Source organism: Typopeltis vanoorti, chromosome 21 (genome assembly GCF_054136105.1).
Source record: "Typopeltis vanoorti isolate ZY-2024b chromosome 21, IOZ_Tvanoo_1.0, whole genome shotgun sequence".
NCBI classification, from domain to species: domain Eukaryota; kingdom Metazoa; phylum Arthropoda; class Arachnida; order Uropygi; family Thelyphonidae; genus Typopeltis; species Typopeltis vanoorti.
In genome coordinates this window covers 71,402,917-71,428,192 of record NC_143569.1, presented here as the reverse complement: position 1 = coordinate 71,428,192, position 25,276 = coordinate 71,402,917, and the positions used below count along the sequence as shown (strand labels likewise).

The 25,276-nt window shown below is 34.2% G+C and overlaps 1 protein-coding gene across 1 annotated transcript in view; it reads right to left on the bottom strand.

Annotated features, from left to right (window-relative positions):
• Positions 1–24,440, bottom strand: part of LOC150094962 (cysteine protease ATG4B-like) — a 215,536-nt gene extending 191,096 nt beyond the window's left edge. The window contains exons 1-3 of the mRNA XM_090410953.1: positions 23,735–24,440; positions 18,258–18,353; positions 3,777–3,848 (exon numbers count right to left, since the gene is read on the bottom strand). Coding sequence (XP_090267079.1) covers positions 3,777–3,848; positions 18,258–18,353; positions 23,735–23,774 — 208 coding nt within the window. The 5' untranslated portion in view covers positions 23,775–24,440. The remainder of the gene's footprint in view (positions 1–3,776; positions 3,849–18,257; positions 18,354–23,734) is intronic.
• Positions 24,441–25,276: the final 836 nt, after the last annotated feature.

Genomic DNA, 25,276 nt, shown 5'->3' with positions numbered 1-25,276 from the left:
CTTGCATAAAACTTACCAAAAACACTCAGTAGGGAAATACCACTGTAATCCTCACATTCAGTTTTATTTCTCTTTTTGTATATGGGTACAAAATGAGTACAATATGAATTCCAATAATCTGGAATTCGTCCTCTGTCCATGCGTTCTGAACTAAGCAGTGCAGCCACTATAAAACTTTTATACCTCCATACCTGAGCATTTCTATATGAATATCATCTACTCCAGCTGCCTTTCCACATTTCAGGCTTTTGATGGCTTTTTCTACTTCGAGTATGGATATGTATTCCTGATTGCATGACTGTCGAGTGTTTTTTTACCACTGTGTTGTCACTGATTGTTTCATTTAGCAATTTTTCGAAGTAGTTACCCCATACAACAAGAATATCTTTTTCTCCAGTTTTCATGTAACTTTATCATTTCTAATTCCTTTCACAGCACTCTTTCTTCCATTTCTGCGCTTCTTCAACAACCTCCAGAATATCTTGCCACCTTCTTGATATTTATTTTCTATGTTCTTACCAAAATCTTCCCCTGACTTTTATCTAGTTAGTTTTACACAGTGTTTAGCTTTCTTACATTTGTCTCTGTATTCTCTAAGAGCACAAGCTGACTTATTTGCCGGGGGCTTTTAATATGCTTTCTCTTCTTTTCCTTCACTGCCTCTTGAACTTCCTGTGCCCACCATAGAGTTCTGATTTTTCCATCCTTGCAGACAACCTCACCACATGACTCTCTGGCTGAATTTTCTTCAGGGCTTGCCACTGAATCTCCAAAGTTTGGTTCCTGTTCTCAAACTCTCATTTTTTCTTCAATCATGTTTGTGTATTTTAGTCTACAGTTCACATCTGAGAGCTACTCAATTTTTATTCACTTTAAAATTTTCTTACATGGTCTACTTTTCAATATGAAATTCAATTTTATCTTGCTCAAGACTAAATGGTGATCACTTCCAATTTCAAATCCTCTGTACATTCTGGTGTTCTGCATCAGCAAGAAAACATCACTATCAACAATCACATAGTCAATGAGACTTTTCTTATTCCTTGCCTCTTCTCTCCATGTGAATTTGTGCACACTTTTATGTTGGAACATTGTGATAGTAATAACTAGTCCATGTCCTGAGCAGAAATCCAACAGATATTTGCCATTATTATTAGCTTTGCTCTTTTCTCCAAATTTTTCCTAAATATTTTTGTATGTCTGACAATCATTTTTTACTCTGCTATTTAGATCTCCACCAAGGACCAACTTTTCCTTTTTCATTGTCAGTTGCTTTTTCTAAAGCCTCAAAAAAGTCCTCCACTTTTACCTTAGTAGAACCTTCTGTGGTATAATAGGCAGAAATAAGTCTCATTGTCAGTTCTCCATTCTGATATTTGTCTACATCACTCTACTTGAGACTGTCTGCATTCAAGAAAATTGGCTTGTATTTAGTGTTGAATACTACAGCTACTCCTCCTTTTCCTTGACTGTCATTGCCTGAATATAACATTTTGTATTTATTGCTCAGAAAGATCTCACCAGTTTTTGTCTATTTTGTTTCAGCGCCCCTATTATGTCGATCTGGTACTTATCTAATTCCTCAGCTAGCTCCATTTCTTTACCATTCAGGCTTCTTATGTTGATAGCACCAATCTTGAACTCTGGTGATGTTGAGTTGAGTGTGTGTGTTCCAGTAGCTGACTTTTCGTTGTTTGCCTTTGTTCCCTGGTGAAAACAACAGAGGCCTTGTTTAACTGGGAGACGCTCCAGCTGGCATTAAATTCTGTCATGTTGAACCATTATTTTATATTGTGGTTTAAGCCAATAAGAGCACAATTTGGTCGACTAAATCACAAATTGTCAGTCCATCCTCGTTTGTTCAATATCCAGGTAGATACCTAACAGGGTACACCACGAGAAGGTGAGGATTAGACATTAGGTCAGGAGCCGTCTTTAATCATTTGTTTGTCACTATATGATACAGCTCTTACAACAGAACTTACTTATCCAATTTAATTTTTTTTTTTTTTTTGAAACTGGCTAAGACTCAAGTAAAACAAAAAATTAATGCCCCACCCCAAATCCACTGACATAGAAGATCAAAATTTATTTTTACCACGTAGATCTTCATTTCACTTTTAAACTATGCACCAAACTACCAACTGTTATGTGTTCTCAAAAGGATAAACACTAGAGGCGAATATTCAGGGTGTGCTAGGTGTGCGGTGCTCATTCACTGAATAGCAATATAACTGATATTATATTTTTTGCATGTTAAAGACTCTCCTAATTGTTTCCAGACTTTGTGTGATTCCTTAAAGTAAACACAATATACTAATGATTCAAGAAGAGGACACTTTTTGATGCATAAACATTGTATCAAATTTGTGTTAATAACCTGGTGGGAATTCAAAATGCACAGATGATGCAGTGAGCCAAATTCTTATCGTTCTAGTAGTTTTAAACTGCTCAGAAGGAGAGACAGGATAAGCTCTGAGTCAATAGCACCTAGAAGCTGTGATTGGTTACTGTGTCAACCAATTCAACTGAATGTTGTCATTTGTCATGAGTTGCTGTTTTTGTTTTCCGAGTTCATCTGTTTTGCACGCGTCAAGTGTGAACTGACATGGCAGGCAAGTTTTTATATATAATATAGACAAGTTTTTAATATATAATTTTCGATAAATTTATAATAACCTTTTTGCCCATATTTACAGTGGTCAACAGTATTGTAGTCGAAGGAGCTAAGTTTCATCCTTCTCTTCCAAATTTTACGCCTTTGAGTAATTCAAATATACCAACCAAATATAGCATTCTCCTTCATTACTGTTTTCTAATATACAGTATCTTAAAACAAGCATATCATCCCCACTTTGTATAGATTTGGTTATAATTAATTGATAAATTAAAGTATTTCAAGTTATCCTACAATTAACTGTATTAGACCAATTAAAATGACCACCGATGTGCTGTACACTTCTTAACTTTCATACATCAATAAAAATGCAATCATATGGTCAAAGTGATGTGAATTTTGTAGCACGGGTTGCATACGTCATGATAGCACACCCAACCAAAATGGGCATGCGACGTCACTGATAAACATAACCTATTAATACATCCAGGAGTGTGCTTGTAGCTTAGCTTACTATGACTAGACAGGAAGAACTTTATATGCTATCATCATTATGGCAAGTCAGGACTGGCAGATCACATGCTGAACAACTCATCACATAGAATTAAATGGAAGAAAACTACAATATTACATAAGGACCATTACAAGTATGAGATTATTTTTGGAGTCTGAATCAGCAACAAAGCATACCCCCACATCTCAACAAGGCTGCATTAATTTACCAAACATTTGGAAGGCAGTGACTTTAAGATTACATTCAGTCTATCATATGTCAGCTGTATAATTACTTTAAATCTGGTCCTCAGAGTGCACTATGAAAGAATATTTGCTTGTAAAATATAAGCAGTGGCTTAATTATAATGTTTATTTTGTTCTTCTGTTGCTGTCAGTCAGCACTGCTAAACATTTTGTTTTTTTTAATGAACTGAAGGAAATTGATTTCAGGTTTATAAAATTGCCAAAACAATTTTATAAACATGAACCTAGAAGAAGAAGATTTTATAAGTATCTTGAACTTTAATTGAAAATTTTGATACTTCTCAAGAAGAGAAGAGTATGTTTAAAAATCAAACACAGTCATCACAATTCAAGTAAATATAGAGAAAAACAGGTCAGGTAACTGTTCAATATGTATTTATGAATATATATATATATTTACCAATAGCAGGAAAATCTTTCCTATATGTGAACCATAGTCTGGATCTTACATCATTTCTAACTTCTTCCAAATCTAAACAGCAAAAATACATACATTAATCAAGGTGTTTATGATATCTTTCTTAACAATTAATCGCTGAATCAAGTTACTATAAAGTCTACATGACCATTTAAGCTACTGAAGGAGGAAAGGCTGGTAGGATTGATATGAATACCAGTAAGAAGAAGTGAAACACACAACACTATATTTAGAGCTGACTTATTATCTAGTTCAGTGGTTCCCAACTTTTTCCACTTGTGTACCCCCTTTCAAACCCATTTCTATAAATTGTACCCCTTGTTTTTAAAATACTGACACTTTTGTTCAGTGCCTATCTTAATATAAAATAGTGGAAATGAGGTAATGAGTTGGGAGAGGAAAATTACCACACTAAAAGTACAAACCACAGATTTAATTTTACAATATTCATAACACAGAAATAAGTATAGCTTCATGTTAAATATTGATAATGATGATCAAGTATTTAACAAACTTTTGATTTATTATTATTAATAATATTTATTTGTGTTATCTGAAAAGCTTATAATAATCGGTATACAGATCACTAGCCGATTGAAACATTGTTGGTGAGATCGTTGAGCTTGCTTTGATGCTTAGTTTCTTGAAATCAGGCTCAAAAGATGCAAGATACAGTCTTAAATCTGGACCTGCATTAAGCTTGTTGCAGTACTTATTTTTTATGAAGGTGCAAGAAGAAAAAGCTCTCTCCAATAGTTCAGTATTAATAAATGGCAAGAGGTTTTGAAGTGTCTCCATTAGCGGTGATTCAAACTTAACATTTATTGTTCCATAACTAATTTTGCATTTTGTTTACTTTACTTTTTTTCTGCCATTACTGATTATTTTTCGTGTACCCCTGAATGGCCCAGCAAGTAACCCCAGGGCTACGCATACCACCGGTTGGGAACCGATGATCTAGTTCAATTGTCAAACCAATTCAGATCCCAATGGATCTGAGTTGGTTTGAAAACAGAACTAGAACTGATATATAGAAATGAATTGGTTTGATAATAAATAATACACTAACTACTATAAGAGTATAAAAAGAACACAGATGGTTAAGAAAATAACTATTTATTAACTTAAAAGCTAATATTTCACTGGTATTATATCCAGCATCTTCAGAGCACACAACACAAAGTTTGTTACAAAGGCAAGACAACAACAATCCGGTGTAACAGTGGGGACAGTATAAGTGATTGCAGCATGCAACACAAGACTAAAGTCCTAATATGGCCACATATTAGGACTTAATGTGTCTGGGCCACATGGCCCAGACATATTGAATACATTTTTAGTGCATTTAAATAGCCAGCATCCTAAAATCCACTTTACAATGGAACTAGAAGCCAATGACTGCCTGCCTTTCTTGGACACACTGATCACACATCTTCCAGAAGGTTCCTTATCATATTCTGTTTACAGAAAACCCCCACATACAGGGAGATACTTACACAAACAATCACACCATCACCCTTCTCAACAATATGGTATCTTAAAAACACTAACCAATAGAGCTAGAGCAATCTGTTCCAATGACATTGCTCTCACTGCTGAACTTTCTCACCTACGTCAAACCTTCTTAAACAATGGTTATAATCCCCGTAAAATAGATAACATACTAAATGCTACCCATAAATCCCCTCTATCTACCACAGAAGACTACAACAACACCATTACCATCCCATACATTAAAGGCACATCTGAAAAGATATCTAGGGTGCTTAACAAACACCAATTACGCACAGTATTTAAACCTTATATAAAATTAGCAACTCTCATCTGCTCACCTAAGGACAAATGCACTCCTTTATCACATCCAGGTGTCTATGAAGTGCCCTGTTCTTGCCATCAAGCCTACTATGGACAGACAGGAAGAAATGTGGACATCTGCCTCAGTGAACACAAAAAATATATCCAACACTTTTGCTATGGTAAGTCAGGTCTGGCAGACCATGCTTTGGATACCCCTGCACACAGGATCAATTGGAAAGAAACAAAAGTAATGCACAGAAGCTTCTACAAGTCAGAGAGGTTGTTCCTGGAATCAATAGAAGCCTTGAAACATACTCTAAACCTTAACAAGTATGGCTGTATAAATCTACCAAAGATTTGGGAGACAGTCATCCTAAGACCAAACTAATATTTATTACTTTTATTTTTTATCATTTGGACTACTATTTCAAAACTTTGAATTTTTTTTAATTTTTTTTTTTAACCTAGATGGTGCCATATTAGGACTTTAGTCTTGTGTTGCATGCTGCAATCACTTATACTGTCCCCACTGTTACACCGGATTGTTGTTGTCTTGCCTTTAAAACAAACTTTGTGTTGTGTGCTCTGAAGATGCTGGATATAATACCAGCGAAATATTAGCTTTTAAGTTAATAAATAGTTATTTTCTTAACCATCTGTGTTCTTTTAATACTGTGAAACCTATTACAACATGTCTGACGAACACATAAGCCTATCCACACATACTATAAGAGTATTTAACGACGATGTTATAGAAAATTAAGCTGTATAACTGAGAGAAGCTGCATAGCTTTATAACATTAAAGGAATGCGGAGAACTGACCAGGGCTTCTGACCTAATGTCCAATCCTCACCTTCTTGTGGTGCACCCTGTTAGGAATCTACTGAACGAACGAGGATGGGCTTGGCAATTTGGGATTTAGCCTAACAAATTGTATTCTTATTGGCTTCAACCAAAATACAAAATAATGGTACAACATGACAGAATTTCATGACAGCTGGGACATCACCTAGTTAAACAAGGCTCCTGTTGTTTTTGCCAGGGAACCAGGGCTAAATAAGTACCAGATCGACATAATAGGGGTGACTGAAACAAAAAAGACAAAAACTGGTGAGATCTTTCTGAGCAATAAATACAAAATGTTATATTCAGGCAATGACAATCAAGGAAAAGAAGGAGTAGCCATAGTATTCAACAATAAATATGAGGCTAATCTTCTTGAATGGCTAATCTTCTTCATAACTCTACTTGAGACTGCCTCAAGTAGAGTTACGTGGGCAAATATGCAAATATCAGAATGGGGAACTGGACAATGAGACTTATTTGTGCCTATGGTCCCACAGAAGGCTCTACTAAGAAGTGGAGGAATTTTTTGAGGCTTTAGAGAAAGCAACTGACACAATGAAAAAGGAAAAGTTGGTCCTTGTTGGGGATCTAAATAACAGAGTAGGAAATGAGTGTCAGAAATGCAAAAATATTTTGGGAAAATTTGGAGAAAAGAGTAAAGCTAATAATAATGGCAAATACCTGTTGGATTTCTGCTCAGGACAAGTACTGGTTATTACTAACACAAGGTTCCAACATAAAAATGTGCACAAATTCACATGGAGAGAAGAGGCAAGGAATAAGAAAAGTCTCATTGACAATGTTATTGTTGATAGTGTGTTTTCTCACTGATGCAGAACACCACAGTGTACAGAGGATTTGAAATTGGAAGTGATCACCATTTAGTCTTGAGCAGGATAAAATTGAATTTCATATTGAAAAGTAGAACATGAAGAAAGTTTTAAAGCGAATAAAAGTTGAGCAGCTCTCAGATGTGAACAGGAGATTAAAATACACAAAGATTATGGAAGAAAAAATAAAAGAGATTGAGAATAGGAACCAAACTTTGGAGATTCAGCAGCAAACCTGGAAGAAAACATTGATTGGTTCAGCCAGAGAGACATGTGGTGAGGTTGTCTGCAAGGATAAAAAAAATTCAGAACTCTATGGTGGACACAGGAAGTTAAAGAAGCAGTGAAGGAAAAGAAGAAAGCATATCAAAAGTTCCTGGCAAATAAGTCAGCTAGTACTCTCAGAGAATACAGAGACAAATGTAAGAAAGCTAAACACTGTGTAAAACTAGCTAAACAAAAGTCATGGGAAAACTTTGGTAAAAACATAGAAAATAAATATCAAGAAGTTGGCAAGATATTCTGGAAGTTCTTGAAGAAGCTTAGGAATAGAGGAAAGAGTGCTGTAAAAGGAATTATAGATGATAAAGGTGAACATGAAAACTAGAGAAAAAGCCATCAAAAGCTTGAAATGTGGAAAGGCAGCAGGAGTAGATGATATTCGACCAGAAATGCTGAAGTATAGAGGTATAAATCTTACAGTGGCTGCACTGCATAGTTCAAAAGGCCTGGACAGAGGGACGAATTCCCAATGATTGGAGTCAGGGTCGAGCTGTGCAGTTGTGCAGATTGTGCGCCGCACAAGGAGCACTTGAAGGCAGTGGCGACATTTCACCACGGGAAATAATGAAAAAAATATATAAATTTTCTTATTCTTGAATTATATCGTTTGAAGTGAAACGTTATTAATATTACCACAGATTTTATTTCACAGAGTAAGCATGAGCCAGCGAAAATTTTATAAATATTCTCGATTGTTTATTATATTTTTAGTGGAAATTGTTAGTTTAAGATAGACCATGAATTAATTCTTACGCTGTGCTTTGTTCAGTACTGTCGACAGGATGTAGCATAGAGGCAGCCTGCCTCACAGCGCTCGTTCAACCGTATTACGGCAAGAAGATATTTTACAAAAATACAGCATTTAGTTTACCAAATAAAAAAGGTGCCATTTCCCATTGACAGTTAAATATTTGCTGATTATATTTTTTTAATAAAAAAATTATAGTCATACATACTAAATCTAAACATTTTAGAACCCACTTATTAGATACTTAAGGAAATAACCCATAAAGTATCATACAATGTGAATTTCATAAACTTTTATAGTCTATATATAAATATATATATATATTAAATTATATTATGCATGAATTCTCCTACTCAAATTGCGAGTCTCTATTCGCCCCGAATTTCACATTTCAGTGATAATTCGCTCTCTGCAGTAAACAATATGCTATCCCCAACAGCCATTATACTACAGAAACATGAAAAGCAATTAGTTTTATCGTGTTACTGGATAAGGTTCACAGACATCATTTGCAGACTGTGTAATATATTTCTCAACAAATAGTGCAATTACAGACAACTGGGAATATAAACACTAACTAATGAATCACATCTTCCCTCCAACAGAAAATACTATATACAGCAGGTGCAACATATGGTTTTGCTTGACACTACACCACCCCCATCATGAACGAACGTGTTAAAACTAACAAATATATAGCGAATGCATTTCAGATATTATGGAAATCGGTTTAAGAGAATTAGCATTTCAATTCAATCGTCAGCTGGTTTTGTTTGGGTAGCATGATCTTTTGTTAATATCGCACCAATCATATGCACTTCTTAATAGTTGCTTTTTCTCTACTGGCCTACAATCGTGCACATCTTTCACTTCTCGTTAGTAATTTGTCAAGGACTGTTCATTACGTATCTCAAGTCTTAAATTACTGGTAAATTTTGCTTGATATAATGGAATAGAAGATGACTATTTGGGTAGATAACCTTGATTGCACACAAGGAAACCGCTCTTGAGGACGGAAGAAGTGATGGATAATAGAAGCCTCCTACCCACGACGTGGCCCAGATTGGAGTAGAGCTCTCATAATACTCATAGATAAAAAGGGAAATAAAACAATGTGAAAATTACAGAGGTATTTCCCTACTGAGTGTTCCTAGTAAGATTTATACAAGTATACTTGAGAAACAGTTGAGAAGAAATGTGGAAGAAAAGCTTTGGAAACAAGTTGGATTCAGGCCAAATAGAGTCTGTCAGGATCAGATCTTCACTTTACGACAAATAGTCGAGAAAGCATGGGAATATAATAAAGGTCCGTATTTAAGTTTTGTAGATCTGGAAAAGGCATATGACAAGGTGCCAAGAGAGAAGCTATTCAATACGCTACAGTTATATGGTGTCAATGGGGCATTCGGTTGATTTTTATATAGATTTTTAAATATATATATAGATTCATAAATATTATCTTAATATTAATCCTACCATAGAGATGATCTCTGTTTCTAACAATTATTTTTTTATTTCCGAGTGTACCTATATATTATTATATGCACAAGGGTTCACTCCAACTGGTGCAATGACCTTAACTCTTTCTTTCAGAATTCAAATAATCACTGACTCAAGACCCAAATACAAAATAAACACATTTAATAAAACAAAAACAATATATATATATATACACACTTCAAACAATATTACATAACCAACTGCAAATTAATTGGATCCAAGGCCTCTTAAAAATAAACTTACAGTTAAGACTAGACTAAACGCTTTAATCATAATTAAAATTTTGAATATTTTTACGAATTGTTTATGTTAGAATGTTTATTAGTTTTAGTTTCATAACAACACGCATTGTCGGCACTTGCAATGTGCCCGTTATTGAAATTGTTTTGTCAAAAATGATATGTAAAGAAGTTAAAAAATTGATGTACTTACTATATTTGATATTTGTATTACTTACAAGAATTTTATTGTAATTTAAAATTATCAAAAGTTGTGTTTTATGAAGACATTCTCTCTTGTCGCTAATGGAGACAACGTGTCAACCATTATTTATACTTAACTTCTTGCTTACTAGTTTCATGGAGTGTGCATGCTTGCTGAGAAGTTTGATGTGTGATTGACAGCTGACAAGTTCGGTATTGAAGCAACAGGAGTGTAAACAAGGATATTATTTCGGGAAGAATTTAGAACACAGGCCGACAGATATTCAGATTAAGAGGAACTTGAGTTGGTTTTTTTTGACAGTCAGAGGAAAATTAACAGTAAATTCCGAAAAAAGAATCGTGGAACTATTAAGTTTTAATGTAGAATAAGTATGTGGATAAATAAAAGAAAATATTGCTATATACGTTTTAAACAGAATATTAGAGGAAACGCTAATTGAAAGATTTATAGTAGATTCCGAAAAAGGAATTATAGAACTAAGTTTTTTTAATTGGAAGAGTTAAGACTGTCAATAAAAATTAGTGAATAAAAGAAGTTGCTATTTATGTTCTAAAGGAATGTTCGAGAAAACTCTGATTAGGAAGTTTCATCTGTATTAAGGACACCAGATCTGACTATTATTTCTACTGGAAAAGAGACCGAATTGAGTCAGGAAGAATTAATGGGTGCTACATAAGTGATGAGAAAGGATCCTGTAAAAATGAAGAATAGAGTCATCATATATCTTCGGAAAAGGGCCTTGACAGAGAGAGAAACTGGCTATGAACATTTTGTCATTGTGCAAACAAAGTGTTTAGTCTAGTCTTAAGTATAAGTTTATTTTTAAAAGGCCTTGGATCCAATTAATTTGTAGTTAGTTATGTAATATTTGTTTGAAGTGTATATATATTGTTTTTGTTATATTAAATGTGTTTATTTTGTATTTTAGTCTTGAGTCAGTGATTATTTGGATTCTGAAAGAAAGAATTAAGATCATTGAACCAATTGGAGTGAACCCTCGTGCATATAATAACATATAGGTACACTCGGAAATAAATTAAAAATAATTGTTGAACAGAGATCATCTGTATGGTAGGATTAATAATATGATAATATCTATGAATATCCTTTTCTATATAAAAATCCACCAATCATTAACAATGCCGCAGTCGACGACAGGATTGGTTATGACTTAACTTTATTTTTAGAATCAAGAAAGTTAATCTTGTAAGAGAATTAGAGCCTAACATTTGGAAAATTCATCAGTGCACTCAAGGTAGTAATGGGTCTGTTATAAAATATTATCACAGACTTAAGAACATTGCTCATAAATTTTATGTTTCATCTGAAGAGAAATCCTCTTTGGAATGGTTGCTGTTTAATCAATTTAGACATGGCCTTAGAGATAATTTGAAAGAAACAGCATACAAGAAAAAGGTTAAAAATCTTGAATAGTGTTTTGAACTTGTTAAAGAAAAGGAAGAGAGATTTAGAGATATATTTCATTCCTCAAACAATAAACAGGTGAGCTCTTTTCAATATAATGAAACTCATTCTCCTGACACAGTGGCTACAGATAAAGTGAGAAAGGGAAAGTTTCAAAAATTAAAAGGTGCTAAGAAACAGTCTAAGGAAATTTCTGTAAATCTAATAGAAAATGTTCCAGAATCTGATTCCAAGGTAAAATTACATGATTTGGGAAAATTAGAGGAATTGAAAACATTTCTGAGTGAAGAAATAGAAAAACAACAGAGACCAATAGTAAAAGGACAGGAACTTTTGTTTAAGAGGATATCTGATTTAACAGTATCCAAGAATATTACATATAGTCAATCTTTCTCTTGTAAATATGATGGTATTGACAGGAATAAAACATCTCAAAGGAGATATGTTCCAAAATGCTTTAGATGCAATAAATCTGGTCATTTTGCTAAAGACTGTTATGTTAGGGATAAATCTTGTTTTCAACATAAGAAATCTGAGGGTAAAAGTAAATCTGTAAATAATTATTATTCCAAAATCATACTGGCAAGGACAGAAATGTCAAACTACCCATTAGACATGAGTAAAGCTAAAGACAGCTCAAACCCTAAAAGAGAGTTTGATGTAGCATTAGCTCCTTATGCTAATGGAGATAATCCTTTGACAGTTCTACAGGGATTTATTGAAGATGTGCCTTGTGAAATCTTACTTGACACAGGTGCACATGTCTCACTCATTTCTTATAGCTTGTTTAACAAAATTAAATCTCTAATTCCAAATGATATTTCAGTTTTAAGTTGTCCAATTAAATTAAAGGGTATATTTGAATCAGAAATTTCAGCTAATAAGCAAATAAATGTTTTTATTTCAATTCCTTGTTTTCCATTGAAAGTTTGTCATTCATCAATAGTTCTTCCAGAATCATTAAATCCAAATGTACAAGTAATATTTGGAATTGATTTTCTGAAATGTCATGGTTTTGCATGTAATTTTGTTAATAATACAGTGTCCTTGTGTGGACTAGAATATTGTTTGGACAGGAAATCAGGTGACAAAGGAAAATTAGAGCAGTCTCCTGAAGTTTTTCAAGACACTAATGATAATGATCAAGTGTTTAATATTGAGACTAAAGAATAAGGAACCTAGTTTCACAAATTTGGGAAAAGGATAAGATTGTCCAAGCTCAGAAAGATGATCCTGCACTTAAAACTATTTATGAAGCAGTATTGAAAGGTGAAACTCAACTGGATACATTTTTAAACCTGGAAAACTTATATTTAGATAAAGATGGGTTACTCTTATCTAGACAAATGGAAGATGGAAGGTTGAAAGTGAAAATATTGGCACCAACTCAAATGATTCCTTGGATCATGTACACTTTCCATGATTCAGACTTGGCAGGACACCAAGGATTTTCTAGAACTTGGGAAAGAATAAAGGATCGTTACATCTGGAAAGGTATGAAGAGTGATATACTCACATATGTCAAATCATGCCATAAGTGCCAAATAAGATCCCCTTTCAGAGGAAAAGTTCCATTACAACCATTTCCAATTCCAACTAGACCTTTTCAGGCTGTTGCTATTGATGTGGTAAGTCCACTGCCAATTACTAAAAAAAAGGCAATAGGTATATTCTAGTAGTCATAGACATGCTAACTAGATTTCCTGAAGCAGTGTCAATGAAGGATCAAACTGCAAAGACTATTGCAAGAAAGTTTTTGAATATGATAATTTGTAGATATGGAACTCCTCAGACTTCACTTTCAGATCAAGGAGCAAATTTCACATCTGAACTGTTGTTACAGTTATGTAAATTACTTAACGTTAGGAAGATTTTTACTACACCTTACCACCCACAGTGTAATGGTATGTGTGAAAGGCTGCATAAAAATATAAAGCAAATACTTTCCAATCTGGCAAACACTAAAATGAATTATTAATTATATGAAGAGCCAAAGGCTTCAATTCGGCGACATAAACTTATTTAAGTTAAGGGATATTACATCCCATGTTGTTTCATAGCCGAATAAGAAACTCAAAGAGTTTCATGCCGAATATAGTAAACATATAAAGTTCGGCGAGTCCAAGCGTAAGCAAATACCTGGATAGTGTTACAACTGACCCTTTAGGGAATGCAACATTGAGGCAACTCATGGTAAGGGTGGAGCAAGCTCCAATCACTATTCTTGATATTTCCCCATAATGTTAAACCCAGCTCCTAGGAGCTGTATTACTGTTCTACATTATGAGTGAGAGAAGGTCACTACCCAGACCGGTTTCAACCTTTATTGAGGTCTCATCAGTGAGTAGGTAGACTTAGAAATACCAAGTTTGTGGCAAACAGAACTTACATATATCCTACTATGAGAATTGCCAAGAAGGTGTCCTAATAAATTATTAATTATATGAAGAGCCAAAAGCTTCAATTCGGTGACATAAACTTATTTAAGTTAAGGGATATTACATCCCATGTTGTTTCATAGTCGAATATAGTAAATATATAAAGTTCGGCAAGTCCAAGCGTAAGCAAATACCTGGATAGTGTTACAACTAACCCTTTAGGGAGTGCAACACTAAGGCAACTCATGGTAAGGGTGGAGCAAGCTCTGATCACTATTCTTGATATTTCCCCATAATGTGAAACACAGCTACTTGGTATTTCTAGGTCTACCTACTCACTGATGAGACCTCAATAAAGGTTGAAACCGGTCTGGGTAGTGACCTTCTCTCACTCATGATGTAGAACAGTAATACAGCTCCTAGGAGCTTGGTTTCACATTATGGGGAAATATCAAGAATAGTGATCAGAGCTTGCTCCACCCTTACCATGAGTTGCCTCAGTGTTGCACTCCCTAAAGGGTCAGTTGTAACATTATCCTGGTATTTGCTTATGCTTGGACTCGCCGAACTTTATATATTTACTATATTCGGCATGAAACTCTTTGAGTTTCTTATTCGGCTATGAAACAATATGGGATGTAATATCCCTTAACTTAAAAAAAAATTAAAATGAATGATTGGGACACATATCTTTCTCAAGCATTATTTATATGTAGATCAGCTTTTCATTCTGCTATCAAGAAAAAACCATCTTTTGCTTTATATGGTTTTGATCCAATCTTTCCTAATGAACTTGTTTCAATCATTCCTAATACAGGATATAATGACATAAATGAGTATCTTGAAATAGTAGTAGATAAATTTTCCACTACTCACAGATTAGTAGGTGAAATAAGTAGATTAAGTTCTCAGAAAACTATATAAATCGTTTTAGAAAGTATAAGTCATTTGCACCAGGAGTTTTAGTATTGTTAGATGATAATCTAGTATAAAAAGAGTTGGGAAATTAGGAAAGAAAGCTTTAGGTCCATATAGAATTTTAGACAAATTTTCTCCTGTGAATTTTAGGATTCAAGATGTCAAAAATCCTAGTAAAATTTTAAGTGTACACTCTGATAGGTTAAAAAGGTACTTTCTAGGGAGTAGAAATTTAGTTACATTAGGAGACAATATGAATAAAATATTGAAAGATGAGCATAGTTTTCCTAGTACTAATTGTGCATCTCATTCACAATCAAATAATGGGAAAGGGAATAGTTTTAAAGCTCATAATTTAAATATGCAGCAAAGGAGAAAATTAAATTTGGGTAAAACTAAATCTAATGCAGGAAATTTTAGAACTCTCAGGGTACATAATTCAGATAATGTACAATGTAAGAGTGGTGATAATCAAACTGACTTTAACATGGATGAAATTATAACAGAATATCATAGGTTAGTTAATATAGAGTTAAATAAGCCGGAGGAATGTGAAAATACTCTAATTTAGTTAATAAGGATAAAGAATCTCAGAAACCTGTAGAATCTCAGAAACCTGTAGAAATTGATTCTGATAGTGATGATTCTGTAGATTTAGAGCATAATTCAAATAGTTTAAATGAAATATTTGAGAAATATAGAAATGAAATTTGTAAGCATAGTAAATTGGAAGATGAAAATTCTTAATTATCTCTAGCATCAGATGATTCTGAGAGTGTAAATAATGATCAGCAGGAATCACATTATTTTTTAAGATCTAGGAATAAGCATTAAAAGTTTTGTTTAGATATAGGTTAAATATTTAAAATTTTTTTTTACAAAAAAAATTTTTCAGAGAAAGATGAAACTGATGTAAAAATAATCACAATTAAAATTCTGAATATTTTTACAAATTGTTTAGGTTAGAATGTTTATTAGTTTTAGTTTCATAACACGCATTGTCGGCACTTGCGATGTGCCCGTTATTGAAATTGTTTTGTAAAAAATGATATGTAAAGAAGTTAAAAAATTGATGTACTTACTAGATTTGATATTTGAATTACTTACAAGAATTTTATTGTAATTTAAAATTATCAAAAGTTTTGTTTTATGAAGACATTCTCTCTTGTTGCTAACGGAGACGATGTGTCAGCCATTATTTATACCTAACTTCTTGCTTACCAGTTTCATGGAGTGCGTATGCTCGCTGAGAAGCATGCACACTCCATGAAATTTTTTTTGACAGTCGGAGGAAAATTAATAGTAAATTCCGAAAAAGGAATCGTGGAAATATTAAGTTTTAATGTGGAATAAGTATGTGGATAAATAAAAGAAAATATTGCTATATGCATTTTAAACTGAATATTGGAGGAAACGCTAATTGAAAGATTTATAGTGGATCCCGAAAAGGGAATCGTAGAACTGCAAGTTTTTTTAATTGGAAGAGTTAAGACTGTCAATAAAAATTAGTGAATAAAAGAAGTTGCTATTTATGTTCTAAAGGAATGTTCGAGAAAACTCTGATTAGGAAGTTTCATCTGTATTAAGGACACCAGATCTGACTATTATTTCTACTGGAAAAGAGACCGAATTGAGTCAGGAAGAATTAATAGGTGCTACATAAGTGATGAGAAAGGATCCTGTAAAAATGAAGAATAGAGTCATCATATATCTTCGGAAAAGGGCCTTGACAGAGAGAGAAACTGGCTATGAACATTTTGTCATTGTGCAAACAAAGTGTTTAGTCTAGTCTTAAGTATAAGTTTATTTTTAAAAGGCCTTGGATCCAATTAATTTGTAGTTAGTTATGTAATATTTGTTTGAAGTGTATATATATTGTTTTTGTTATATTAAATGTGTTTATTTTGTATTTTAGTCTTGAGTCAGTGATTATTTGGATTCTGAAAGAAAGAATTAAGATCATTGAACCAATTGGAGTGAACCCTCGTGCATATAATAACATATAGGTACACTCGGAAATAAATTAAAAATAATTGTTGAACAGAGATCATCTGTATGGTAGGATTAATAATATGATAATATCTATGAATATCCTTTTCTATATAAAAATCCACCAATTATTAACAGATCTGTATTTAAGTTTTGTAGATCTGGAAAAGGCATATGACAAGGTACCAAGAGAGAAGCTATTCAATACGCTACAGTTATATGGTATCAATGGGGCATTATATCAAGCAATACTTAGTCTTTATTTGAGTTGTAAATCAGCAGTTAGGATTGAAGGAAGTACAGGAAGATGGTTTGATGTTAAATCTGCTGTCAGACAAGGATGTACATTATCCCCTCTGTTATTTATTATCTATATGGATCACATTATGAAGGAAAGTGGTATTAAACCTGATATCAAAATTGGAGATATTAATGTCAGCTCTTTGCTTTATGCAGATGATGTTATACTTCTAAATAAATTTGCGACAAGTCTGCAAGATTCCCTGACTAAATTGAATAACTGTTGAATAGATATGGTATGAAGGTCAGCAATAACCAGATAAAGACAATGAAAATAGGCAGAAGCACTTAAAACATCAACTGCATTGTGAATGGAGAACCTGTGGAACAAGTAAAACATTTCAGCTACTTAGGCACGATTTTTAGTGAAGATGGTAAATTAAATATGGAAATAGACAACAGAATCAACAAAGCTGGTATGGTAGGAAGTCAATTGAATAAATTTATATGGAATAAGAGAGAAATTAGTCAGAACACTAAATTAGCTGTATATAAGACAGTGTTCAAACCAGTTTTAACTTATGGATCTGAGAGCTGGGTCAGAAGTAAAACACTTGACCAAAGACTAGAGACAGCAGATATGACAGTCCTGAGAAAGATTAGGGGCATGAACAATGAGGATATTAGGAAAGAACTTGACATTGTCAGCATCCAGGAATGCATTAGCAGAGCTAATCTCAGGTGGTATGGTCACTTAAATAGAATGGGCGAGGAAAGATTAGCAAAACAAGTGTTCTCTGCCAGGTTGGCAGGAAAACGACCCAGAGGAAAACCAAGATATAGGTGGATAGATAGAGTAAAAAGTGCCTTAGAAGATAGAAATATAAGATCTGATAATGTTGGAGTCTTGACAAGTAACGGATTGATTTGGAAGAAAATTGTAGATAGGAAATTAGTAATGATGTAAATTTTTCATGTAGTACTATCATATCCTGTATACTTCTTGAGAGTACATGGGAGGAATTTGATGATGATGAAAACAAAGAACTCTTATTTAATACTTGCCATACAGAAGACTATATTTCTTTCCCAGAATCCATACTGGTTGTTCAGTGTGTGGAAAATCTTCATACTTCTGTGGCTGTTCATTTGTTATACAAGCTACAAGAAAATCACAAAATTGGTTAAGAATAGAGGATATTGAAAAAAAAAAAAAAAATATATATATATATATATATATACACACACACACACACACACACACACATATATAAAATTTTTTTTCACTTATATATATGTGATGATGAAAGATGTTTCTTTCTCAAGAATATCATAACAGAGAAAAGTGTGAGAATATTTTATAGTTTTATCTTTAGATATGTATATATGAACACACACAGGTTAATTTATATCCTTATTATAAACTTTAAAGGCAAAATTTACATCTCCAAACTAACAATATGATCTGAAAATTTTGTATTCCTAAGATATAGAAAATCACATTTGCACAATGAACAATGTCAGGAGTTCTGTTCAGTCTATGGCTGTCAAATTCTGTGCTCTCAAGCATTTACTGATCTTCATAACCACCTCTGAGTGTGGTCTAGTTTCTGCACTATGAAATGAAGAACTGTGAGGATACCAGAAATGAGAAAAAAAAAATGCTGCATTTAGTAGCACATTATCCATATGCTACAGTGAAAAGAACAACAAAATAGCACAGTGAAAGATTCTTTCAACTCCCCCCCCCCCCCAAGCAGTTGTATGGAGGGTCCTGTGTGAAAATTGGTTTTATCCCATATAACAGAGGGTTCAAGTTTACCATACTCATGGTATTTTGTCAATAGTTTTCTTAAAGTGTATGCAAGAAAATGATGCACACTAACCATTATTCCCACAACACCTATCATACTTCCACCCCCCCACCCCTGTGTGCTCCACACAGATAAGGCAATGTTCTCTCAAGAAAGTAATTTTAATTATCATAACAATCACATGTTGGCCAATCAAAATCCACATGTGGTTATTCAATCAAAACATCAGCACAATTCTCCATCAATCTGTGGCCGGGTATCTTGGGGGGGGGGGGGGTTAACAGGGTTTGTCAAACAAACTTACAGGCCCTTTGCATCATGACTTGCAAAATTTGGTAGAAAGCAATGCAAGTGGAAGCAAAACTGTAAACCACCTACCTATGTGCAAGATGTTAAATTCAGTGAATATATTATTATTGTTAGAACAGTGTCTCCATTGTGTAAGATGACTGACTAGGGGAGACCCTGCATTGACACACTAATCATTATTCCTACAACACCTATCATACCTCTCCTTAAACTTATTCACAGATGACGACCACTGCTGGTGATGCATTGCAGCAAAACCACCCTCCAAGCAAAAAACTAGTTCTAACATCACCGTTGTTAACCACACTCTTACACAATTTCCAGGGATGATCCCCTCATCTCTCCCTTCCTGCACTGTACAGAAAAAAAAGTCATCAGTATTAATCCCATAAAACCCCTTTAATAACTTATATGCTTCTATCATATCTCCTCTCTTATGCCTATCAGCTAGTTTCTAGAGGTCATAGACCTTCAATCTCTGCTCATAAGAAACATTCCACAAACCTGCAACAATCTTTGTCACTTGCCTCTGGGTCCTGTACATTAATTCTTCATCACCAAGGAATCCATCCAGGTGACTAGATCTGTGCACAATAGTTCAAATGTGGGCTTATTAATGCCCTATGAAGTGGAACAATAACTTCCCTATCCATGCTTGTCAGTGTATTCTTTAACAACCATGTACTCTGATGTGCTGTTTCGGCCACCTTTGCAATATGCCCTCTAAACTTAGTTCTCCATCCACAATAACTCCTAAGTCTCTTGCCTTGTCAACTTGCCTATGAATTCCATTAATATAGTACACAGCATATGATCTCATCCTCCCAAAGTGCATCACCTTATGCTTAGCCATGTTAAACTGACAGCCATTTACCTTTGCACATATTCCCAGCATATTTAAGTCATCCAGCAAGATATTTTACATCATGTTCATTGACTATCACTCTTTCAATTTTGCATCATCAGCAAACAAGTGGATATTTCCTGTCAAATTATTTCCAATAGCATTAATGCACAAATTAAATAAGAGAAGGCTAAGTACTGAGCCCTGAGGTACACTACTAGTCACCTGCCTTCTCCTGGACTCAACTATTCCATAAACCACTCTGATATCTCTCTATCAGCCACCCTCGAATCCAAATCACCAGCTTTAGCTCCATTCCCATTTGCTCCAATTTATGCAACAGATTTTCATGGGGAATCCTGTCAAATGCTTTTGCAAAGTCCAGCAGTATCAATGAGTAAGGATTTTCTTTATCCAACTCCACTACCCTTCACAAAACTATGTTGTCCCTTATAAAGTATCATATTTCTGTCCACCCAGTCCTGAATTCTAATTTTTATCAATTTCTCCAAAACTTTAACCATCACTCCTGATATACTGATTGGCCTATAATTTGCTACTCCTTTCTTGGAGCTTTCCTTATAAACTGGGATTATTTCCACCTCCCTTCTTTCCACTCTATTTGGAACTTTACCAGAACTGAGGCTTAAATTAAATAGCTTCATCAGAGCAGGTCCTAATTCTCTTGCAAGTTCTTGTAACACATGGATCAAGATGCCATCTAACCATATGGCAGTGTTAGCATTAAGGTTCTGTAATATATTAGCACTTCTATTTCTTCTGTCTCTAGACTCAGTCAGTGACACATTTGGCATTACAATATCACAACCAAAATGGTACACTTTTGCAAAATGATCACTTAGTAACTCAATTATTAGATTTGCTTCTGTTACTTTCCTACCATCAACACTTTTAAAAGTCATCCTTTCATAGTTATTTCTCCTTTTATTTGCCACATAGTGAAAGAACTTCTTAGGATTTCTTTTGAACTCATCAGCTAGCTTCCTCTCATAATTAGCGTTGGCCTTTCTTACCATACAGATCACCCTCCTTGCCTGTACTGCTCATGGGTATGCTGATCATCTTTTTCTTTATACAAAAGTGAACAAATTAATCAAAAAAAAAAGCTGAATTTTTGTCAAGTTTTTGAGTTTTGTTTCAGTTCATAATAATTTTGGTTTTAGTTGATTGCTGCATGTTTTAACTGTGATACATCTCCAAGAAAGTATTCAAAAATATGTACTCTTTCTCAGCACACATCCAAGGCTTAAAGACAAATTGCCAATGAGTGTGGAGTTGTTTTGGGCACCGTTATTGTGATTTTAAAAAGAATTAGGAAGACAGGTACTTTTTTCTGACAGAAAAAGAAATTGTGAGCAAAAAAGGAAAACTACACTTACTCAAGATCATTTACTAGTTAGGAAAAGCAAAATGATTCCAAGATTGTCTGCTGAAGACTTAAATAAAGACTTGGCAACTAGTGGGATTAATGTTTCTGACATGACAGCCCATCCAAGATTGTTGGAAGCAGGGATGATTGCCCACAGACTAAACAAGAAACAACTGTTGACAAAGGCTAAGCAGAAAAAGAGGCTCAAGTGAGAAAAGTGTAAAAAGATTGGACTGTTGAGAAGTACAAGAAGTTCATATCCTCAGGTGAGAGCCATTTTATTTGTCCAAGGAGAGTGAGTACCCTATGTTCGCAAATTAGTGGCTGAGAAGAACACTTCTCCCATTCCCCGTCAATAAGCTCCTAAACACCCAGCTAAAAAGATGTTCTGGAGTTGTTTTACACATGACAGTCCAGGATCACTTGTGCCTGTTGACAGTATGATGAATAGTGACCAATACATAAAAATATTGGAGAAAAAAGTGGTCCCACAGATCTAAAAGACAAGGAACTCATCTTTTAACAGGATCTCACTCCATGCCACACTTCGAAAAAAAAAAAAAAGTGAAAGAATTCATCAAAACTCACATCATCCAATTGCTTCAGTGGTCAGGTAACTCTCCTGACATTATATTCTTGGTTTCATCCTTTGTTTGTAAGCAAACTAGGTTTGTGCAAGAAGTAACTTCACTACTGGGCTACTTGTATATAGATGCTAATGACCACATCAATTGCCTTAGTATCCCATAATGCAATGCACATGTCCATACTGACATGTATAATGCTATGCATTATGGGAAGATCCAATACCCAGACTGATTTTGAGCTTTAGTGAGGTTCTCATCAGTGGAAGAAAGACCCAAAAGTGATACCAAGGTTGAAGTAATGCAGAAGTAATATTTGCATATACATTTATTTTATTTATTACTAGGGGCTCTGCCCCCCTGATGCCTACAGCACCAGGAAATATATGTTCTGACTTGATTCAAGTCAGAACATATATTTTTCTTAGCCTTCCAGATTCAAGTTGGAGAGTGGAGACTTTTAGTTCGGAAAATATGGAATAGAAGGATGAGTTAGTGCACAAAATCAAAGAGGGTATTTTTCTAGCATTTCTGAGGAATAACTATATGTAATTCTCAATATAGCATAATTAAGGGGACAATAGGAACAGTCTGTTATAGAGAATAGTGTGAATTTTCTTTAGAACAGCCCTGTGCCTATGGAGTTAGGACTTTTCATTAGTTTGTACAACCACCATTTATTATAATTAGAGTAAACTGTACTTTAAGTAGCATGTGATGGAAGCAGCTGAGATTCCAGAATGTTGAAACTGGTGAAATCTTCAGAAGATGGTTGTAAATGATATATCAAACTTATCACCAGCTGGTGAGAGTTATGACTTAGGAAGTGTCCATGCTAGAAAGAGTTTCAGTAAAGGGATAATAAGTGAAACTATATGGTTGGTGATTATGAAATGCTGTGTAGTCAACAATGAGCTGTGGGAAAACAGGATGAGAGACCATGTGAACTGGCAAGCTGTGTACCTCTATACTAGGCAAATAAATAAATAAATAAATAAATGAAGACAGATCATGAGAAACTCAAGTCCTCATGCTGTTGATAACTGGTGTAAGTTCAAGTCTTGAAATAAAATTATATTTTTTTTGTCATTTTTGGGCATTTATTATGAATTCCGTATCTCTATGAGTTATTAAATATGGTCACCTCCACAGAGTAGAGATGACCATATAATAATAATAATAATAATAATAATAAAAGTATTGCTTTTGAACAGCATTCTGGAATGTGTTCCAATTGATACACTTCTCATTAACCTGAGTCAAAGGGTTTTCTCTGTACACATGACAAAATGAAGTTCTAAAACCATATTCTTAATTCAAGAAAACACAAAATTTTGAAGTCACATCATGCATGACCTTTCAGTCTTAATTTGCCATCATTTAACAATGCCTTACTTTCAGCAATGTTTTTTTGTTATTATCTCTAAATTACATCAAGTTTATCTTACATTGGTTTCAGTGCAAGTCGATCAAATATTAGTTTAATTATTATTATTGTTAACAGGTATCACCATGGAGTCCATACATTAGTTATCTAATGTGAAAAGATGATAAGATTGACTTAATAATTAATGTATGAAATATAAAAAAACTATACTTACTAGCTGCATAAGAATGAGCTAAGGCATTGTAGAAATCCATTTGAAAAGAGGGAAGAGATTAAAGCAGAACGAGAGTTATAACATTTTTATTCAAAGAAGTCAGATGCAGTAAAGAAAGAGACAACGTTTTAGAAAGCCATTATTCTCAGCTAATCAGCATGACTATTATGCTTGAATTAGTTTTCGCACTGCCAAAAGCAATGAACTTTGTACCCTTTCTGAAAGTTCTCATGAGCTGTCAAAATACGCTTAACTGGAATAAAACAACTTCTCAAGTTCACTTAGAACATTCGAAGTTATTCAACGTACACTGCGGATTTTAAATTACAACTAATGAATTCTAAGAGTTAAAACTTTTGGTCTGTTTCTTTTAGTCATTGTTTACGTAACCAAATCACATTTTGCATAAACAAACAAAAAAAAAAAAAAAAAAAAACTATCTGATAAGGGAACTTATCCAGCTCAATATCGAGAACAATTCCCTTTGACGTAATTGACATATATCATTTTCATGGAAAAAATGCACACTTTCTGCAGTAAATGGTTCAACTAGTACCGCATTCTGAACTAGGTTCTTGATATTTAAATTACACATATAAACGGTTTAAAACAAACTTAGCACATAGCATCTGAAACAAATTAATGATCACAAATATTCTCGATCTACCACCTACCGACATAAAAAGTCGGTAGACTGACTTCTGTGCACTTTGAAGTAATGCTATTGATAAAGAGTATTATTCTTCGACGGGCACCTCCGTGAAGTCTGTATATTCATCCAAGAGGTCCACTACATTTTTACGAAACACTAACTTTCATACTTTTGGACTCATTCACGGAGAAAACATAACTACCTCTGATAACGCATTCCATTCATTTACTAATCTCTAAGCGAAAGAAACAACTCCTCGTGCTGTTGATAACTGGTGTAAGTTCAAGTCTAGACACCGACTGGAGGAACTTTTTCTAAGCCTATCTTCGACGGTTTTCCCGAATTAGTCGATCTCTGGTACGGGAAAGAGGGTTTTTCTGACTGTAAACAAAAGAAAATCGACCGTAGAACCTACATTATTTCAGACAGTAGCATATCCCGTTAGGGCAAGGTACCAAGAGAAGGCACAACATTTGCCTGTCTCTTCATCGGTTGTCGCTTATAAATAATGATAGTCATGGGCCAGATATCTCTGATTGGCTAACACAGTTTTTCGAGAATACCATTTACTTATACAAACGCTGAATTTGCCTCAATCATAGTATTCCATTAGATGCTTGCCAATGGTATAGTCTTTACTGTGGCCTTCATCAGGAGACCAAGGGTGAGGAGGTGAGAGGTAGAGCAAAGTTATATATATATATATATATATATATATATTATTATTATTATTATTTGACACCTCTAAGGAGTACAAAGACTCATCGAGAGAGAGTGTGCCAACAGTATCAAACGATTGGTCCCCTTCCAACTACTAACCGCGCACAAACTTACTTAACTGAGCCATTAGTAGCAGAGGCTCTACCAATATATATATAGTATTTTTAATT